This window comes from Engraulis encrasicolus, chromosome 2 (assembly GCF_034702125.1).
Source record: "Engraulis encrasicolus isolate BLACKSEA-1 chromosome 2, IST_EnEncr_1.0, whole genome shotgun sequence".
Classification (NCBI taxonomy): Eukaryota; Metazoa; Chordata; class Actinopteri; order Clupeiformes; family Engraulidae; genus Engraulis; species Engraulis encrasicolus.
This window is the reverse complement of record NC_085858.1, coordinates 33,578,517-33,599,876: the sequence shown is the minus strand read 5'-3', so window position 1 is coordinate 33,599,876 and position 21,360 is coordinate 33,578,517. Positions and strand designations below refer to the sequence as shown.

General features: G+C 45.3%; 1 protein-coding gene across 2 annotated transcripts; it reads right to left on the bottom strand.

The window, feature by feature from the left end:
• Window positions 1–314: 314 nt before the first annotated feature.
• elavl3 (ELAV like neuron-specific RNA binding protein 3) lies at window positions 315–18,583 on the bottom strand. 2 transcript variants are annotated; one of them, XM_063215048.1, is made up of 7 exons: window positions 18,575–18,583; window positions 9,830–10,046; window positions 8,414–8,517; window positions 3,732–3,885; window positions 2,949–3,174; window positions 2,120–2,158; window positions 315–642 (listed from the first exon to the last, which is right to left on the bottom strand). In XM_063215048.1, the coding sequence occupies exons 1-7, from the start codon at window positions 18,581–18,583 to the stop codon at window positions 315–317; spliced, it is 1,077 nt and encodes a 358-aa protein (XP_063071118.1). The 2 variants fall into 2 exon arrangements, with proteins under 2 accessions (XP_063071118.1, XP_063071127.1); XM_063215057.1 differs by lacking the exon at window positions 2,120–2,158.
• Window positions 18,584–21,360: the final 2,777 nt, after the last annotated feature.

Here is a 21,360-nt window from a genome sequence, read left to right as displayed (position 1 = left end):
TATGTGTGCATGTATGTATGTGTGAGTATGTATGTAGCAGTTTATGCATGAATGTCTGTGTGTTTTCCCATGTATGTTTGTTTATGTGTGCACTGTATGCGTGTTGGTGTCAGAGAGAGAGAAACAGAGAAAGAGAGAGAGAGAGAGCAAGAAAGACTCAGTCCAGACTCATGTAGAGTGAGTGAGAGAGCGGAGCGTGCGGGCGGTTGGGCGAGCGGGCGAGCGATCGAGCTCGAGGGCTCCCCCTGCAGGCTGTGGGGAGCTTCTTCTTCTTCCGCGTGGCCCCCTCCGTAGGCCCCTCTCCTGCTCCTCCTTTAGGCCTTGTGCTGCTTGCTGGTCTTGAAGGAGACCTGCAGCACGCGGTCGCCCAGGCGGTAGCCGTTGAGGCTGGCGATGGCCATGGCGGCCTCATCGTAGTTGGTCATGGTGACGAAGCCGAAGCCCTTGCACTTGTTGGTGGTGAAGTCGCGGATCACTTTGACGTTGGTGACGGCGCCGAACGGCCCGAACAGCTGCCACAGCACGCTCTCGTCGGCCTCCGGCGACAGGTTGTAGACGAAGATGCACCAGCCGGCACCGGTGGGGCCGGTGAGGTTCACGCCCGCCAAGCTGGTCATGCTGTCGATGGTGATGGGGGAGAACCTAGGCAGAAGAGAGGGAGAGCTGCCATGGGTGTCAGCATACTGTTCTCAGCGGCTCGCTGTGATGCGCTACTACCACCCTCCATTGGACTCTACAGGAGACATGTGGATTCTGGCTTCTGGTTTTTGACTTAGGTGTTTATTTATTTATTTACTGCTTGTGTCTTTCGAGGGGAATGGAAGATAACATCCCCCTCTCCATATAGGTAGAAGAGAGGGAGAGCTACGATGGGTGTCAGCATACAGTACTGTTCTTGGCGGCTCGCTGTGATGCTACCACCCACCATTGAACACACTACCAGTGGCGAAACAATTGCACACAGGGCCCCAGGGCAAAACACTTATTGGGCCCCCTACATCGCCTGACAAATTGGGCCCCCAACACCAATGCAAGAGTGCCCTGGGCCCAGGGGAAAATGCCTTGCTCGCCCTTCCTATAGCTCCAGCCCTGGACTCTACCGGAAACATGCAGATTCCTGCCGTTTTTTTGCTTAGGTGTTTGTTTATTTATTTACTGCTTGTGTCTTTCAAGGGTAGTGGAAGATAACACCCCCCTCTCCATCATCTCTGCTATAGGTAGATATTGAGGCTTTGCAGGCAACACTCAAACACAATCACCCACACAAACATACTTAACATACAGACTATAGGTTTCCCTGTAAACCAACAGGGCCGGTTCTAGTCAATTTGGTGCACTAGGCGAACACCGCTTTCCTTTTCGTGCATTTAGAAATTAGCATCTGTAAACACAGTGTTGTGTATCTGATTTGCCGCCCTAGGCGACTGCCTTGTCTGCCTATGCCTAGCACCGGACCTGTACACCAAAACGAAATAAATGAGAAATTCTTTCACCTACAACTCAATAACCCACGGTCCCCCTTCACCTTTTAACCCCCCCCCCTCCGTCTGTTTTTTTAATTCACATCTCCTGTTGACCGAAAACTCTGAGGTTTTTTTTGCAGGCGTAGAGCACAGAAATCACAATGTCCAACAGAAAAAAAGTCACAATATTTAGCAAGAGACACAGAACCTAGAGAGGAATGAAAGCAAAATCAGAAAGAAATCAAAGGAAACATTGGAGCAAACAGAAGAAGACGGAAACGGAATCTGGTATGTCCATGCTGGTGGAAAAAAAGGACATTAACGTAAGCAACGGAAAACTGAAATTAAAAAAATGTTAGTTTCATAATGAAATCCATACAAATCAGTTCAATCAAGGTAATCCAAACCAAAGGAACTAAAAGGAACAAAACGGTTAAACAAAGCCATGCCAGAATGTCCTGCTGTTTAGGACTCAAATTCACATCCATATGTAGGAGTCTGTTTTTGGTGAACCTGTACTGTTTGGGCGTATCAGTAAAATTTGACTTCTGTGTCTAGTCTTAAGATTTTGAATCAGCAGGTGGTATTCCGGGCACTTTGTTTTAGTTTGTTTTAGGCATGGATGCTTTGTTGGAAAGGACACCTTTGGCATTTACCTCTTGACTCCGTAGGTGGCGTTTAGTAAATTGTCGAGTCTGCAATGCAAAAGGGGAAAATGAGGGAGGTGGAGACGTTAGTGGTGAGATTGGACCAAACGGAAGAAAAGAAAAAGAGTGGAAAGAGAGGAAAGAGAGAGATGGGACTTTTTTGTTTTGTTTGGTTGCACTTTTCAGACATGCAGCCCCTTCAGCCGCCTGCAGAGGGAGTGCTGAGCTGCCGTTCAGCTTTCAGTTCCTCGGCATCCACCAATCAGAATGCGAGCCCTGACCGACCACAGCGGTTCACTGCTTGCGTGGCCCTAAGGCGACATGATGGGTGCACTCCATATAAGCGATGCGTGCCAGGATCTGGGTGTACGCCTGCTTGCTTGCTAGCCTGCCTGCCATTGTGTGCAGTCTCCATTCACTCACACACTAACTGCGGAAATATTTGTTAACCATCTCTTGCTAGTTAAATGAGATGATAATGAAAAGCCCCAACAAATCTCCTTCTATTTTCCAGTTGAGTTGTTTTCATCAACCCACCACCCCCTACCACCACCACCACCACCCAACTCATCCTTCTCCCTCACCACCCACTCTTTTTTTTCCCACCCGAAATCTATTTTTGGTTGATTCATTTTTCAGTTCCTGTTTCCTCACTGTTAAGCAGCCATGGCACTGCCAATGTTTTTCTTCTTTTTTTTTCTTTCAAAAAGAACACAGAGAGATGGAGAGCGAGCGGAGGACACGAGCAAAAGTGAGACTGAACTGATGAAGGGAAGGGGAGGGAGGAAAAGGGGGGAGGAAGAGGGAGCCGGCGGCGGCGGTGGTGGTATAGTGGTACCTGAAGCGCTGGGTCTGGTGGTGCAGAGGTCCAGTGTAGCGTCGCGCGGCAGTCTGGTAGAGCTGGGTGAGCAGCGCCTGGCCCGTCTTCTGGCTGGGATTGTTGGCGAACTTGACGGTGATGGGCTCAGAGGCGCCCAGGGGCTTCTGGCCGTTCAGGCCCTTGATGGCCTCCTCCGCCTCGTTCCTCTTGTCGAAACGGATGAAGCCCACTCCTCGTGAGATGCCTGGGGGAGCAACAAAAGCCAGACCACCTTGCCTGTCATCGCCCGAACTGACCAGGCCCAACAGCTGCACAGTACTACAATTGTTTTTAAAAAAAAATTCAAAATGGACTTTTGAGTCTTAAAAATAAGCTAACAGGAAACAAAGATGCACACATTCAGAGAAATGATCCCTTCCCCCCAAGCCACTGTCTCTGTAACAGAATGCATTTTTTTGAAAGAAGCCATTTTACAGTAAGTACTTCCTAAAGGCAAGGCTTATTGTTGTTTGTCAAGAATAATTTCAATCATAAATTATCGTGACCTCCAAATTCTGAATATTTTTTCTAAATCATTAGACAAGTTGAATATTCACTCTGTTAAAGAAAAAAAAATCAGTTCTAGTGGTGATTAATTACAAAGAAATACTAAAAAATTCACATTCTTGGAGGCAATGGTGTGTAATGGCTTTTGAAGCAGGTGAAGGTTTGCTGTGATTGTGAAGAGGTGCTGGTGTTGGTGTGGTGCGGTTGTTGTTGTACCTGGTGTGTGATTTGAGGAGCCGTAAGCGCTGTCCTCACCTGTGACTTGGTCTACCAGGATGCGGGAGGTGATGATACGGCCGTACTGGGAGAAGAGCTGCTCCATGTCTTTCTGGCTCATGGTCTTAGGCAGCCCGCTCACGTACAGGTTTGCATCCCTGATGGAGGCGGAGCTTGGCCTTGCATACGATACCTGTGGCAAAGGGAAGGGAGGGCTGACGTTAGACCCTGTGTGATAATTCTCATTCAGACAGAGTTTAGCTGCAAGATTTTAAGCCAGAGAGATGAAAAAAACTCATTTATTGGACTTCACCACCAGTTCATGACATACAATATTTTCCCTACAGCATCTCCCCTCTGCATGAGAAGGGAGGAGCCCTCTCCCTCACACTGTCAGCACAAGAAAAAGATCTGGAAAAAGACCCCCCCACACACACGCAAAACAGGGCATTTGTTACCATCTGAATGTCAATCTTTTACTATCATAAATTGTCCACAGTCCTTTATTTGTGCACCATTTCTTTTCAAACAGTTCAAGATTTTTTGTCATCTTAAAGTAAGTGACGATTGATAAGGTAGAGACGGTTCATAAGGAGTGTCTTCCGGAATCCATGCGACAAAATGTTCTAAACTGCAATTCTATGGCAGCCATGCCCCTTTAGGAGACTGGGAGAATGAATGGAGTTCAATGGAAAGTCACACCTATTTAGAGGACTGGGATTGATCCCGCTTTGTTGCATTGATGACAATTGGTAATGGTGTATCTTGGTTACCATATTGAAAATCTTTATTTAGGCCCTTTGGTGAAGTGAAAACCATCAAATCATCCACATAAAGATGGCAGAGAAAATGCAACTCTGTATCTTGGGTACTAGCTTGTGTCCATCCCTAAAGTGGTATGGGCACCGTCCATACACAAAAACCTATTGTCCATGCATCCAGTTCATGATGTCCAGAACTTTTTTTGTGGTTTCTGTCTGATTGTACTGGTCTGTCCTGATGTGTATTTTTATGTGTACTATCTGTATTATGGAGCTAGAGTTTGGCGAATAAAACTGAATTGAATTGAATTTAGCTGTAAGCAACTGGACTTTAAACTTTTTGGTGATGTTCGGTGCCAAAAGTACTTAAAATTATCCACATAACGAATGCAGAAGAGTGCAACTCTGTATCTGAGATTAAGCCCTGTTCAAAGAGATGAAATGTAGTAAATGCAGAAACATAGCAAACTGCTGTGTAAATGCAGAAGAGGAGAACAGCAGCCAAATGCACACACTTCCTCCTTGCTATTCTGTCTTGTGTGTCCGTGTCGGTCTTTCTTCAAACACCCCACTTTCCCCCTACTTCACCTTGCTCTTTTACCCACTTGCTGCCCTTATTAGCTACTCAAGTGTGCACTCGTCTGCATTTTGTCTTTGCTGTTTCCACAAGAGCACACCTGCTCATGAGTGCACTCTCTCACACACAAACATAGTACACACACACACACACACACACACACACACACACACACACACACACACACACACACACACACACACACACACACACACACACACACACACACACACACACACACAGTGTGTATGCAAACTACAACAACCAACAAACATCTAGAAAGTTATTCACGAGGACTTGCTTTGCCCTGATTCAACCCCGAGGAAAATCTATAGCCTTCTCACTGAATTAGTAATAAAAACAAGTCTGATATGAAAGGTCTTTTCAGTGCCATTTGCTTTTCTCCTAATTCTTAGAATATTTAGTTGGCAAAACGTACTTATGAAAGTGATGCATAGCCCCTTTGGTGTAGGCAGGCAGGAACATTCCTTTCTCGATATTTGTATTTCAGTAGATGGAGAGCCAAATGGCTATTCAATAAACTCCCATATACAATTTGCCCAAGATTACTAAGGATTGTGCTCTAATGTCCCTCCAAGTCTGGATGGCAATTACAGCGATGGATTTGGAACATCAGCTTTACTGTTTGTGTCAGTGCGAGAGAGAATAGGGAGAAGGAAGAAAGAGTGAGAGAGAGAGAGAGAGAGAGAGAAAGGGAGGGGTGGGCTGGAGAGGGAGAGGGAGAGTGCGAATGTTGTCAGAGATAGAAAGATCCCTCCTCTCCTCCCCTCTCCTCCCCTCCCCTCTTTTACCCTGCCCTCCCTTCTCCTCCGCTCGCTGCCTCTCTCTCCCTCCCTTCTCCCTCCGTCTCTCTCTTTGTCTTTCTCCTCTAGGGGAAATGGCTTCTCTGGCAACCAGCAAGCCTTATAAACAGACACAAGACATCCAGCATCCCTGACAACTGACAAACATTCACCTCACTTGCAGAATTGATCAAAAACGCCCACACAAATGCTCTACATAGACACACCAAAATGGACTCAAAATCTACTCCTATTCGTATTTAAATAACACATACTCAGGGTACACATGACATGTTTGTGTATTATTAATTCAGTTAACAGTCTAAACATATTGGACTCTGAATTGGGAATCTTGCTGATAGTTTTTAAATATTTTAAGGCACTGTCGGAATCAAAGCTGAGCAACATTTAATCATATCATATATTTCCTTGACTTATCTTGACAGACTTCACACAGTGAAATACAGAAAGAAAGAAAGAGTCCCAACTCTTTCTCTCGCTTCCCAAAGCAAAAAACACAGAATGGCCGGGAATGAATAGCCTTACAGCAGTGACTGCCATAACATCTTTGTACTGCAGCAAGCCGGCCACGGGGCTGTGATAGATAAAGGACAAAAAGGAAAAGGAGGGGGGGGGGGGCGTGTAGCCGGCATGCATATCTCCCTGCTGATCGCCACAAGCTGTATTGATTCTATAGGTCTGCCTGTGGTGTTTTGTGCTGCATTGAGGAGGCAGGGTGGGGGGGTATTGTTGAGCATGTGGGTGTATGGCGGAGATTGGCCAGTGCTTTTTTTCTCTTTTTTGAGGGGGGGGAAGGGAGTGAAGTCTGCCCTATAATTAACCCTCTCCCTATCGCTCCCACAGTACAGATGGTGCCTACAGCCCATATGGCCCCTAATCCTGTCATTGGCATTCAGCTCCCCATGCTCCCCCCCCCACCGCCCTCCTCTTTTTTTCCCTTAACTCCTGACACCCCCACAACATACACACAAATACACACATGCACAGATTCATACACACCCTCACCTCACCCCAGCCCCCCCCCCCCCCCCCCCCCGCCCCCCCCCACCCCCCCCCCCCCCCACTCCTACTCTCCATCCTCTCCTATCCTCGCCATATCTGCTGCTGCTCTTTAACAATGTCTGTATTGACTCAGAAAAGATGACATTTGCTAAGCCTGAGACTAGAAATGAGAAGTGGTGCATACAGAATTAATATGATACAGCTAACAGCAGTGCCTGCCATTGTCCTCCTCATGTTATGACAATCTATTACGCTAGTAGCTTGATTATTTTTCATCAGATCTTATGTTATTAATAATTAACCATGCGTAACACTCGTGCCTATAGTATTTACATTGGAAAATCTTTATGTATTTATATACTCTATACTCTTATAGCTTGCCGGAAATGTTGAACATTATTGTTAATATAAGAATTTAGTGCATGTAAAATATACTTTTTCTATTAATAATGTCAGTCACAGAGAGCCTTTGTTCTACTGAGCAGATGTGAGGGCCAGATTTCAGCTGTGTGGTTGTGCACGATGCCTCGCATGGAGCATGTCTACCTTGCACTGTGCTTTGTCCCAATCTTTGATCTGCTTTTATGGGACGGGGTGGCAGCAGCCTGGGCTGTGTTTAATCTTTCACTTTCTCTGTCTTTCTCTCTCTCTCTCTCTCTCTCTCTCTCTCTCTCTCTCTCTCTCTCTCTCTCTCTCTCTCTCTCTCTCTCTCTCTCTCTCTCTCTTTCTCTCTCTCTGCCCTCCTCCCCACCCTCTCTTTCTTTCTTTCTTTTTTTGTTAATTCCCCACCAAAGACCTCCTCCTCCAGTCCCTGGTCCCCTGCCTGCATGTGTCCCATCCCATCCTCCTCTCCTCTCCTCTCCTCTCCTCTCTCCTCCCTTTTTTCCATCCTCCATCCCTCCATCTGACTTTGGGACAAAGAGACTCCTAATTAGCCAAGATGGGAGGCAGATGGGGCTGCGTGCTCTGACCCCACTGGCCCACAGTGGGCCCCCCTAATTACATTTCCATCACAATCGCCACTGCACACGCTCCCCCTTGCTTTCTGACCTCCGCTCTCTTTCGCTCCCCCTTTCTCTCCCTTTCTCTCCCCCTCTCTCTCTCCTCCCTCACCCATTCTTCAATCTCTTTGTTCCTGTTGACCCCTCCTTTCTCTCTCTCTCTCTCTCTCTCTCTCTCTCTCTCTCTCTCTCTCTCTCTCTCTCTCTCTCTCTCTCTCTCTCTCTCTCTCTTTTGCTCTCTCTGTCTTTTGCGCTCTCTCTCTCTCCTTCCATCCATCCATCCATCCACTCATTCATCCATCCATCCATCCCCTCCCCCACCTCCAACCCCTCCCTCCTTTCCCCCTTTCTCTGCTCCCTCTGTCACGTCTGGAGCTTTCCACACCTCCCTCTTGTCTCCCTGCCTCCCTCTTTTCTTTTGCTTTCTCTGTGCTCACTTCCTCTCTATTGAGCCGGGTGGTGGTGGTGGGGTGGGGTGGGGCAGTGGGACGGGGGAGCAGACGGTTGAGCGGGGACCAGGCAGCCCTCTCTCTCTCTCTCTCTCTCTCTCTCTCACCTTGATCGTTTTTGTCTGTAGCTTGAGACCGTTGAGCGTGTTGATGGCCTTGTCTGCATCGTTGGGATCTGCATAGTTTACAAATCCGTAGCCCAAACTCTGACCTGTAGTGAGACAAACGCACACGTCAACATCCTTGCTTGTTGCATCATCGCCACCACCTAAGAACAAAATCCATCACATGTCTATTTCGAATTCAAACATTGGTATGATTAATAAAAAAACAATGTGTTTACATTACATGCATTGCATTTTCGGTTTAGTTTATTGTAACAGTGTCTGTTTTGATTAATCCCAGTGTAATAACACATAGTGTGTAACAACATTGTAACACATGTAGCATTATGTTGGCTTAAACTCTATGGGTGGGGTACGGTTGGTGTTACTGTTATGTACACTAGTGAGACCACAGGATAAGATCTGGGACTGTAATAAGTCCTGTCTTTTGAAATCCAAATCAATGGGCAGCTTTGAAGTTATAGTAATAGACATTTTTATAAGAGATGCAATCACAATGCAATACATTTTGTGTAGACTTGTTATTTACACAGTGAGATTATTTTCTTCAAAAAGTGTTCTTGTCATTGAATCTGTATTCCAATACATTTGGTGCTGACTCAATGTACTTGCTTTGTAAGGATATTTTCCTCAAATAATCTTGAATAATCTCAAATGATCTGTTCTTGTGTACCTGGGATCTTTGTATTAAGTTCATTATGTCTATTTGTTAACTCTAGTCTACCTGATTCTAAAGCACATCACACTTCAATATCCATGTGACCCTCTGATGAAGACAGAAGTTACTCCAGCGAAACAGCAAGGGGAAAGAAAAAAACGTTTGCATGTCTTAAAAGGACACTGTGTGAGATTTTTAGTTGTTTATTTCCAGAATTCATGCTGCCCATTCACTAATTATTATAATGTTACCTTTTTCATGAATACTTACAACCAGCATCAAATTCTAAGTATTCATTATGACTGGAAAAATTGCACTTGACATACATGAAAAGGGGGATCTTCTCCATGGTCCACCATTTTGAATTTCCAAAAATAGCCATTTTTAGCTGCAAAAAGGACTGTGCTTGGACCATACTAGAAAATATGTGTTTATTACTTAGTAAACCTTCATGTAAACATCAAATTTGGCAATAGGCAGCCCAGTTTCAATGACCACCATAGTTGCAGTACCTTTTTTGACCATTTCCTGCACAGTGTCCCTTTAAACAAAGAAAATGAATGACTGCCTGTGATCTTGTGTCTGACGAGTTTGTAATTTACACAACTGTGAGATTATTTTCTTCAAGAGTGTTCCTGTCAGCTGTATTCCAATACATTTCACCCATTGTTATTACATTGTAAGCATATTTTCTTCAAGGTAACCTTGAATAATCAGAAATGATCTGTAATCTCGTTTACCTGTGATCTTGTCTCTGACGAGCTTGCAGGACTCGATCTCCCCGATGCTGCCGAACAGGCTTTTGAACTCCTCCTGCGTCATGTTTTGGGGCAGGTAGTTGACGATCAGGTTGGTCTTGCTGTCGTCTGTGGCGCCGTTGGTGCTGATCACCGGGCCGTTGGGCAGGCTCGTTCCGCTCGGACCATTGGACACCTGGGTTTCCATGGTGCTGATTATCTGTCGGGGCACAGAGATGAAAGTATAACTTTAATGATAGTGGTAATGAGCAGGCCTGAGGACAGGAGGGGGGCAAAGGGATATGTTGACCCGGGCCCAGGGGGACAGGAGGCCCAGAATTAGGTCCCCATTACATTGTAAGTATTGGGCCGGGGGCCCTTTCAGATGACTTTGTCCTGGGCCCAGCAAAAGCTGTCAGCGGCCCTGGTAATGACGATAGCTTTTTTTTCCAGAAACCATAAAGTGCTTTTCTGTCCACAAAGTGTTACTTAACGGCTTGGATTTTTTCTGAAATTATACAGTGGGATTTTTTTTTTAGAAAGTGTAGTTTAATGATAGTGGGATTTTTTTTCAGTAAGTATACATTAATGACACAAAGTTCAATTTAACGATGGTGGGCTTTTGTCCTGAAAGTACAGTATATCATAATGTCTGTCTGTCTGTCTGTCTGTCTGTCTGTCTGTCTGTCTGTCTGTCTGTCTGTCTGTCTGTCTGTCTGTCTGTCTGTCTGTCTGTCTGTCTGTCTGTTTGTCTGTCTGTCTGTCTGTATTTCTCTCCCTCTCTCTGTCTGTCCAGGCCACCATCTGTCTATCCAGCCAGTGTGCATATGTCTGTTTATGATGCTTTGGCTGGTAAGTCTTGCTGTCAGGACAGGATGAAATTCTGTTCTTGATTTTTTTAAAATATATGCTCCTTATAAATAAATAACACAACCCTTTTCTTGTTCCGCTTCTCTTCCCCTGCCTCTTTTTAGGGAGTGAGCAGTCAAAAGGTGGTAGGACGCGAAGGTACAAACACCCATCCCCTCCCCCAGCCCCTCCTCCTCCCCCTCCTGCTCTCCCCTCGTCCTCTAATTTTCCTCTTTATATATTTTCATCTCATGCCACAGCTCACCCTTCACCCCACCCCTCTCCATCTCTGCCGCTTCCTCTCTGTCACTGCCCCTGACTCTGCGAGCTGACGGCTGTGCAGATGTCACAGGCCACTCTCCTACAACCCCCCATCTCCCCACCTCCCCCCACCCCCACCCCCCCATCTCCAAGCTCATCGCCTGCCTGCCTGCCTGCCTGCCTGCCTGCCTGCCTGCCTGCCTGCCTGCCTGCTTGCCTGCCTGCTTGCCTGCCTGCTCGCCTGCCTGCTCCATCACGACGCTGTTGCAGCCAGGCAGCCCTGCCCTGCCCTGCCCTGACGCTGGTGGGGTTGAGGGGGTGGCGGACTCAGACTCGGACACAAAGAGAAAGTGACATTCTGACTGGAAGAGCATGAACACATGGCCCTGCCTGATGGCCGGCCTCAAGGGCACTCCCTCCCTACGCTACGCATGCATTCAACAACATAAACATTAGAATTGGAAAAGAAAAAATAGAGAATGGAGAAAAGAAACGTATTCACACACAGCGCGCTATGCATTTGTATCGTATGTTATTCTGGTGTGTTTGAGATGTGACCTTGCATCTATCTGTATGTGTGTTGTGGGTGTGTGGAGGTGTGTTGCTTTTGTTGCTGTTGTTGCTGTTTAATTTTCATGTTTTTGTGTGTTGCTCTAGACCACACCATGTTGCTTAGTTTGGTCTTCGGGGTATGATCGTGGAACAGATGTGTGCAGGTCAGTGATAAAATATCTTCCACTGTCTTTTTTCACCCATGTCTCCCTTTCTCTCTCTCTTTCTCTTTCTCTCTCTCTCTCTCCCTCTCTCTCTCTCTGTCTTTCTTTCTCTCTCTCACTTTCTCTCTCTCACCCTCTCTCTTTCTCTCTCCCTCTCTCTCTCTCTCTCTCTCTCTCTCTCTCTTTCCCTCTCTCTCTCTTTCCTTCTCTTTCTCTCTCTCTCTCTCTATCTCTCCCCTCTCTCCCCCCTCTCTCTTTCCCTGTCCCTTTCATGCTTGCTCTCCCCCACTTTCTTCCTCATCCGCCCTCCACTCATCAAATCTTCATGTGCCTTGAAAGCTCATTTTGTGTCATTAGCTGGGCGTACTCGCCATCTCTTGTCTCTCATAAGCTCTTTTTCAGGCGCTGCTGAAACTGCCGTTGATTTTCTCTACTGCTTCATGTTTAATTTACTTTTCCTTTCCACCATTATTTTTTATCAGAAAGATGTTAGATGTTTTATTTGCATGGTTAAATGTTCCCCTTTCAGACATGTGTATTGACTTGACTGATGTGCGCTTTTGTATAACATGACTAGTGTGTTATAGGATCGTGTTAGCTTCGCCTGTACATGATTGCTATGGGTTTTTTTCTTTTCTTTTTAAGAGCAACAGCAGGGTAGCTGCAGATAATTACACATCCCCACTATGAAGCAAACGGTCTACTCTCTATTTTCTAAACCCCACGCAGGTCTTCCCCATAATCCCACAAGCATGTTCCCTAGCATCAGCTCAGCATAGCCGTTTATTGTATTGTCTACATCTGAAAGGAAGGCACACAGTCTGACTCCATTTCTGGCAGTTCTTTCTAAGCGTTGTTCTCCCATCCCTGCTCGTACCTGCCTCTCTCTCTCTCTCTCTCTCTCTCTCTCTCTTGCTCTCTCTCTCTCTCTCTCTCTCTCTCTCTCCTCAATCTGCTTCTTCCTCCGGAGCCGCTGTGTCTTATTATCGCCCTTGGCATTACCTCCAACTAGGTTGCCCAGGTAACAGTGGCTTGACGACTGTTGCTATTGGCTGGCTTCTTGACTTTTAACAGAGTGTGTGTGTTTGTATGCAAGCCTGCGGCGTCGAGAGGCAAAACATCTCAGTCACTCCAGTACTGCTCGTCTTTTTTGTCTGCTCGAATGATAAGCTTTTTTTGTGGCCCACAGAGCCATTAGCATTGCATAGGTCTGAAAGATGCAATAGAGTTGATGGGAAGAGAGGGTGTGGTGTGGAAGGATATGAAAGGTGTTATCACTACAGGAAAACAAAGCAAGATAGCAAACACAGTTTCATTAAGCTTATCATTCTGGGTGTTTTGCTAATAATGCTTGCACTGGTGTGAGTGTTCAGCTGATGATTGCTACAGTATGGTCTTGTCTGAGAGTTGGAATGGATGCAGTAGTAAAAGACATGTACATTATTATATGTGGACCACATCACATTTGATTCTGTACATGTCCACATTGGATGTCAACAAACTAGTGACAATGATCTGCACCCACCTATGTATGTTTTTTAAAAATCCACCACAATAGAATACTGATACAGATGAGTGCTTTCTTGCAATTGTTTCAGAGAGAGGCAACCGAGAAACAAAACAAAAAAATCAGACTTTCCACGAAGCGGCAAGACAAGACAAGACAGGAGCCTAATTTGATGTGCCAACTGAAATCAACCAGCTCATGGCAGGCAGGCCACCCATCCACAGTGACAAGTGTAAAGGGGTTATATAAGCTGTGGGCAGGGAGGGCCCTGCATGGCCTGCCTCACAAAGACCGCCTGACAAGCACCGCCAACCTCCCCACCAACCACGCCGCTCCATCACTCCACAGTCTTCCAGCAGCCCTGCATGGCTACCACTACTGCCATGTTCAGGAACGGTAATACAGATTCTTATTACACTATCATATTACACTTGTAATAAACATATATAACATGTAATAATAATAATAATAGTGTAAAATACAGTATGTATTTGACTTGGACTTGTATATGAATGAAGTATTACATTACATACTATTATTTACACATTGTCCATTTAATATATTTTTCATATGTCTTTGTCTGTAGACATTTAATACATTGGTAGGCCTACATAAGTGTTTTGTGTGTAATGTATGTTCTACTTGTAATATATGTACAGTAGTCTAGTACTAATGTATGCTGCTTGTAAAGCCAATGGCTGGTGGCCTGGCTGCTGGCTGGCATCAATCCTATTTTTAAGAGTGCAATCCGACAGTGGGGGATGCTAGTAAATGAGGCCTGAGCCAACGAATTAATTAAATCGTCTCCCAACACAAACGACAAACATGGGACCCCTGCTTCCTGAGTTGCGTTGGGCGGGTTGCCTTGAGTTGTGCTGCGCTGTCTTGCCTTTTACTCGAGTAGTAGGGTTAGTTGCTGAGAGGACGAGACTCGCTCGGCTAGGTCGAAGTGGAGAGGAGAGTAGATGAGCTGGGCTGCCTCGCTTGCTGGCCCCCTTACCATGTCCTGGTCTGTACTCGTCTATTTCTGGGACCGCAGAGATCTCCCCTCAATATTTAATGCACTGCATCATCATCATCGTCCTCAGTCGCCTACACATGGACCCTGACTCGCACGCAAAACAAGACACACACAGGCCTAATGCTCGCCATCCTTCCTGCCTGTTTGCATGCCTGCCCTGTGTTCTGTCAACCATATAGACCACAGCTCAGTTCCGCACATCTGGACACCCCAATGGCCGACCTTTGGCACGCTATGGAGCCGTATGGTATGGCCAACCATTTGACATTGCAAAAACACAGGAGGAGGAAGAGAACTCGCACACCAAGAGTTGCCGATGCAGGAAAGGTGTTTAATCCATCAACTTAAACAAAAATAAAATAAAGTGCTACCAAGTGGGGGTGCATTACAAACGTTTTGGTCCTCAGACCTTCATCAGCACACCCTTCTTGACCTACCTGAACCACTGTGAAAGCATTGTACGATGCTTGTGCAAGCAAGGGAAAGCAATCATACAATAAGCAAATAAGTGCTTTTGACAAATCCTAAACCTATAGCCAATGGGGATTACACTGACTGAAATACTACACTTTTTTCACCCCATTGTCTTGTATTTTTATGAAGACGAATTCAGTCAATCTTTGCTGTAAGGGGTGCTCATAGACGGACCGCCCCCTGATCAATCAATCCCGAGGCTTCCCGAACAAAGAGTTTCTGATGATCTCATCTTGGAGCACGTGACTCTAGTGCTTCCTGGTAAGCACTCCTGAGGTCACTTCCTTTAAAGGCTGAGGCAACTTCTGTAGGATGCACCGCAACCACATGTGCTCCAGAATTGATTTTTTTTTTGTCTCAAAAGACAGAAAATGGGAGCAAAAAAAGAAAAAGAAATCGTACAGCTGCTCTACTTAACATCTCGCACACATTTCTATTATGTACAGTATGTGTGTGCCCAGTTGGATAATGATATAAACACAAGATGGAAATGAAATGGTCTCATCTGTTTTCAGCCTCTCTCTTATGAATAGAAATGAAGGAGACGTTGGAGACTCCAGGGGAGAGAAAATGGCTCTGGGACTGTTTAGCATTCATCTCCACGTCTCTCTCTTTCTCTCTCTCTCTCTCTCTCTCTCTCTCTCTCTCTCTCTCTCTCTCTCTCTCTCTCTCCGTATTTACACTCTGGGGTTCAGTGATGCACTTTTTTGCCCATCCTGCATCACATGTGTGAACGCTGAGCCTGGGGTTGCCAATAGGCTGTCTCACTGACACAGCTTACAGGATTATCCAAAACAAAAGGCTTTAGCCATACTCTTGCCGGAGCTTAAGGGATCACACTGGCAGCTGTAAAACAACAGGACACAAGTCATAGCTCAGGCCTTGGCGATAAGTCTGCGTCCTTATCGTCCATGTTCTTAATAGTGTTATTACCATCAGTATGGTTTAGAGATGGACACACTGCCATAAGCTGTCCACGTTCCTTATAATATTTTGGCAAAAGAATAGCCTATGATTATTCTTTGAGACCTTTACTATGCTCCATTCTCCTACAATATTATCCTCATTCTTATTAGAATAGGCAACTAGAAGTCGTGGCATTGTTATGTGCAAGGGTGTGCAGTTCCCAGAAGAAGCCATGCTTGGTCGCTATCCGGAGTGCTGAAACAGGGAGTGGCTACCAGGAATTCCATCCAAGAAGGACAACATTAGCAAGTGCTAAGAGCTATCGCTCGTTCTGCCTTTCACCGTTTAAAACAAACCCCCACTACCAAGACACCATTCTCTAACGCTTCACACCACATTTTTTGGTTCATTATATCTTTTTTTTCCCCTCCCTGCCCCGTCATCCTCTCCAAATCAGTGCTTTATTTAGCTACGCTCGGTTTCCGTCCAGCATGGACATGTGTGCTCCGCAGGCATTCATAAATCCCTCCGCCTTTTTGCTGAATAAACGTATTGACACAAGCAAACAAAAGAGCCACCCGTTCCTCCTCTTCTCTCGCTCGGAGACTATGGGCAGCACCATGAATATTAATGTAAACAGTGGCGCTTTGTGCAGGGGCCAGAGGCTTCACGACTCTGGGAACAATGAACATTACAACGACCTAAGCTGTTGCCCACGCTTCCTAATAATAATAATAATAATAATAATAATAATAATAATAATAATAATAATAATAATAATAATAATAATAATAATAATAACAATACCTACGTTTACATTTGTATTTTATTTTGCACACAAAAAAGTTATGATGCCCACAGTAGGCCTATGCCATGATATAAAGTCGGGCTAATTTGTTGATATCTAGTTGACTTAATGAACTACTGTACACAGATGCTTACGTAACCACCCAAAAATGGAGGTCTCTCTTTTTCACCCAGCTTTACATTGCATTTGGTTCTACACATATGAACACGGTGCAAAAAGGTATAGTCTAGTCTACAGCCACAGTAGGTTATCATTCCTGCTTTACTGCTAGAGCCTGATCCTCCCATAGGAAGCAACGGCCTTGCTATCGTAGCACTTTCTCGGATAATAATTATTCTCAGGCTATTCCTTTACAGACGAACATTTATGAATATTGTTTTAGCTAACTAATTTACTCCGCGTGCTGTAATCTTTCGTCGTTCGTGGTGTCCTTGTCCTTGAATTGTGTAAGCGCCTCGAGAAGGTTATCTGACTCAACGGTTTTATTCGCTTGGCACTGCGGTACGAGCACGCTCACGGAGGACTGCGGAACATGTGGTGGGGAGATAGCTTTGTGCATGACGCCCGGAGGCCCTCGCTCGGAGCCTGGATTAATCACAAACGGCTATGAATAAAGAAAGAGTGCCAATAATTGGTTGAACGCATCCTAGGAGTTCATGTGTTCAGCTGTGCAGTGGGCCTAGCTTTTTGAACAGATGGAGTCCCTTTGTTTCCAGACACTTTTATATCACTAGCAGTAGGCCTACAGTATAAGGCTTCAAACACCACCAGGATGCTGAAACAATTGTCATTTAACTTCATAGTCTGCTATATGTAGGCCTATGCTAATTACCTTTTCCATTTCACAAAATGGGAAGCACGTGCTGAGCTTAAGTTTTAAAATTTACAACAAAATGATTTTCATTTTATTTTATCTTTACGCGCATTTCTTGACAGAGGAAATATGTAAACTTGTAGGCCCATCCCAAATATTTATGCCTGACACAGAACTGCAGCGGGCCTGTGAATAGTTTGTGTCCTGGCCTATGTCAGTGCGCTCTTTCTCCTACCTGTACAATTTCATTTTTAGGCACAGACGTTCTGGAATGTGTAATTTAAAGACTGAAGACAATGGAAATGGCGTGGAGCACCTTGTGCCATGCAGGGTTTGGATGGGATAAGTTGTAGCGCGTGCCAACGCCTTGGAGTGTAGCTGACACGCCCAATTCGTTTGTCCGTTTAGTTTCATTTATTGTGAGCGACAATAAAAGGGATCGGTGTGTTACAGTAGGCTTTGCTCTGTCGAGATAGGCCTATGTTGTCTACCCTTCATACAACGAACGCTTCAAATGCTTTAAAAAAACAGTTTCAGCAAGACACTGCTCTCTCTCCATCCTGTCTCGCGTGGCCTGAAATTTACAGCTCACTTGCTCTGTTGCATCGCAACGAGAACCCTTAGGAATTTCGACTTGCCTGATTCAATCCAAACCAATAGATGCGTAATATCTCTCGGCTCCCCTCCCCCTCTCTGAGTGACTCGACCCTTTTCTTTGCCTGGCTCTCGGTGGGCTCTCAGCCTCCGAGGCATCATGTTTTGTCTCAGAGACCCGTCTCGAGCATCATTCGCCGCGCCAGGCAGAGAAAGGCAGTACGCCTCCTCCTCCATCACTTGCTATAAAGCAGCACGCGGCCTCGGCAAGCCTCAGCCACTATCGCCCTTACTGTCAATTCCACACCCGGTGTTGTTCTCACGGAATTCCGTGCTGACGGTGCACACAATTTTGCATAGGTATTTAGTAAGTCTTACAATCGAAAGCACGAAATACAAACGTCCCCAAAATGGCAGAAGAAAGCAGCGTCTTGACACTTCACAGTCAGCTGTAAGAGTCAAACACCGAGGCTGCAACGCATCTCATAATATTCCATAGCGAATATAAGACATTAATCTTCACCGGCAGAAGAGAGGGAATTTAAGAGAGAAAGGCAGAAAGTGTTTGTGTATGTATGTATGTATGTATGTCTGAGCTACAGTATGCATGTGTGTGCACATTTGTGACATTGAATGATAACAATGGACAATGTAGGTAATAACACAACATGTATAGCATATTTTTGGCAGCCATTTCACTATTTCTAATGCAGTGTGATTACAGATCTAGACCATATTCTGCCACAAGAGCTTTCTATCTCAAGAGAGTGTAAAAAAAATAAAAAGAGCTGTACGTACAGTAACCATTCTTGATGCACAAAGATGATAGTGATCTACGTCCTTCGATTGGCAGGTCTTGACGTGGAGCCTTCAACTTTTATTCTTTTTTTTCTGGTAGGTATATTTATAACTCTGGCCCTTTTGGATGGATGGGATGGCCAGGCGAAAGAAGAAGAAGAAGAAGACTCCCTCAAATTTCCCAGATGAAAAGAGAAAAAAAAAGAAAAAATGAAAAAAAAGGACAAATCTTCGGCAGGGATGCTCAGCCCTTGAGATTGGTAGGTTTCCTCTAGTAGACGGAGAATGAGGAGAGAATAGGGGGTTTTCTTCAGGATGATGATGATGTGCGAGTGATTTCTCTCCGAGGCGGCGTGGGCGATAGCACAGAAAAAAGAGAAGCAGTGATCCCCGATAGGGTGTGTCCAGAGGAGGGTGTTCTGCTTTGGCTGCTGCTGCTGCTGCTGCTGTGTGTGTGTGTGTGCACGCGCTCGGGTGTGTGTGCGTATGCGTATGCGTTGTGTGTGTGTATTTCCCAGCTCCTCGCAGTCTCCTTCTGTGCCTCTGCTGCAATGTTCTTCTTTTATGTGTCCTTCTGGCTGGCAGAGCTGCACTCTGATTGGCTAATTGTGCAGGGAGGGTAAAACATGGCAGCCATTGCTATGCGCTCCTCAACCATTATCCCCTTCAGCAAAGATCACCATGAGCCCCCCCCCCTCCCTTCCCTTCTCTTTCTCCCTCATTCCCCCTCCCCTCCCCTCTCTCTCTCTCTCTCTCTCTCTCTCTCTCTCTCTCTCTCTCTCTCTCTCTCTCTCTCTCTCTCTCTCTCTCTCTCTCTCCCATCCATCTCTCCTCTACCTCCTCCCCCCTTTCTTCCTGCCCTCCCCCACCCTTCCACATACACACACACATAATACATGTGTGCATGCACACACACACACACACACACACACACACACACACACACACACACACACACACACACACACACACACACACACACACACACTCATGCAGGGCAGACTGAATAGAGCTCCACCTGCATTATCAGAACAGATGGATGCAGTGCAAGACTGGAGCCTTCTCCCTTTCTCCCTGCTTCTTTTCTCTTTTCTTCCATCTCTCTCTCTCTCTCTCTCTCTCTCTCTCTCTCTCTCTCTCTCTCTCTCTCTCTCTCTCTCTCTCTCTCTCTGTTAGCCTCTCCTCCTTTCCTCCTTGTGTCAGTCCTCCTTTTTGTCCGTCGCCTCACTACCGCACTCATCCGCCCGCCTGTTTTCTGATTTGGCGCTGTCGTTCACAAGCCATGGCTGAGGAGGACAGGACGGGATATTACAACAAAATGATACGCAGCCAATCGTAGGTCAGATAAACAAACCGGATGAGGAACTGGGAGAGTTGTGTTTTTGCGCCACGGGGTGGGGGAGCATGTCGGCCAGCATAATGTGACGACTGAGGAGGATGGCGTTTCCGCCACGCTGCTGGGGAAGGGTTTGGGGGTTGCACCCAGTGCTCTGAGGAGGATGCTGGGAGTTTACAGGCCGTACAGTACGCCTACACTGTGAAAATACCAGTGTTAATACAACTCTTAGAGTTTTAATTAGTGCTGTTTCAGATAACACTAAAAATAGTTTTAATTTTACTCTTTGGTCAGTGTAACATTTTCAATTGAGTTAATTCTACTTAATATTGGAATAATAAATAAGAGCTCTAGTTGACATTACACTGTCCAGAATGTTTCACTGACTTTTGACTCCACTGTCAAAGTACCGTAATTCAACTCTCCACAGTGTTGCAAATACTCTATCTGGATTTATATACGTACTGTGCGTTTGCTCTGCAATATTGACACCCCATTTTGTTCTGTGTAATCTCCTCCTTAGTGTGTAGGTGATCTTTCAATACAACTGACAGTATATTATAGCGTAATACAAAGTAATAGATTTATACAGGCTTACAATATGTGATGTTAGCTTAATCAAAAGCGATGAGGTAACTGGAAAACTCCTCTTTAAATCTATAACAGGACACACAATAGACGTCAATAAAAATGGGGTGAAGAATTATTTTTCCACAGCCATTTACGTGTAGTAGCGAAAATTCCAAATGTGGAGCTGCATTTATTTTGCCCGGTTAGTGTTCTTGGTACTTGAAGTGGAAATCAGCAAGGCAATTTTCCTGAGCCAAATTGCATCATGATAACCAGGCACCAGTCCTTTTATTATGCAAATGAAGCAGAACAGGCCTGCGCTGTAGTTAAGCATCCCATTAGTTTATCCATTTTTGATCAACTCTGTGGGTATAGCTCAATTGTGCGCACTTACACCTGCAGAATAATCTTTGCTGTAAAAAAAAGTTATTCATATACGAATAATTTGTCACCAGTTTCTACTTGTATTGTATAAGTATTCATTTTTTTTACAGTATAACTGATGATTATATAGCCAGTTATACTGTATGTGTATCAAAATGTGTTTTTAAAATGTACTATATTGTATGCACTGTATCAAGTCAGTCATATTTAAGTTTAGAGAGAGAAGCAGAAAGAGAAATACATATAGCTCTTTTGTATTAAAAAAATAGCTTTTTTTTCCTTTTTTTAAAAGGGGGAACAGTGTTTGTAATAATGCTAAGAGCTGCGAACACAAAAGCTGGCTGATGTCTGGTTGTATTGGAGGCTGTGGCAGTACTGTAGTGGCCATATTACACATTCACCTCTTGATTACAGTCATGCACACTCCTCCATCCCTCAGCCACATCCCTCTATCCCTCCTCTATCCCCCACCCCACCCTCTCTGCGCCCATCTCTT

Coding starts and splice junctions, on each gene's coding strand:
- elavl3 (XM_063215048.1), bottom strand. Junction 3,886..8,413: donor TACAGACAAAAACGATCAAG/GTGAGAGAGAGA, acceptor CCTTTGCCACAG/GTATCGTATGCAAGGCCAAG. Junction 643..2,119: donor GCCACCTACGGAGTCAAGAG/GTAAATGCCAAA, acceptor TCTTCTGCCTAG/GTTCTCCCCCATCACCATCG.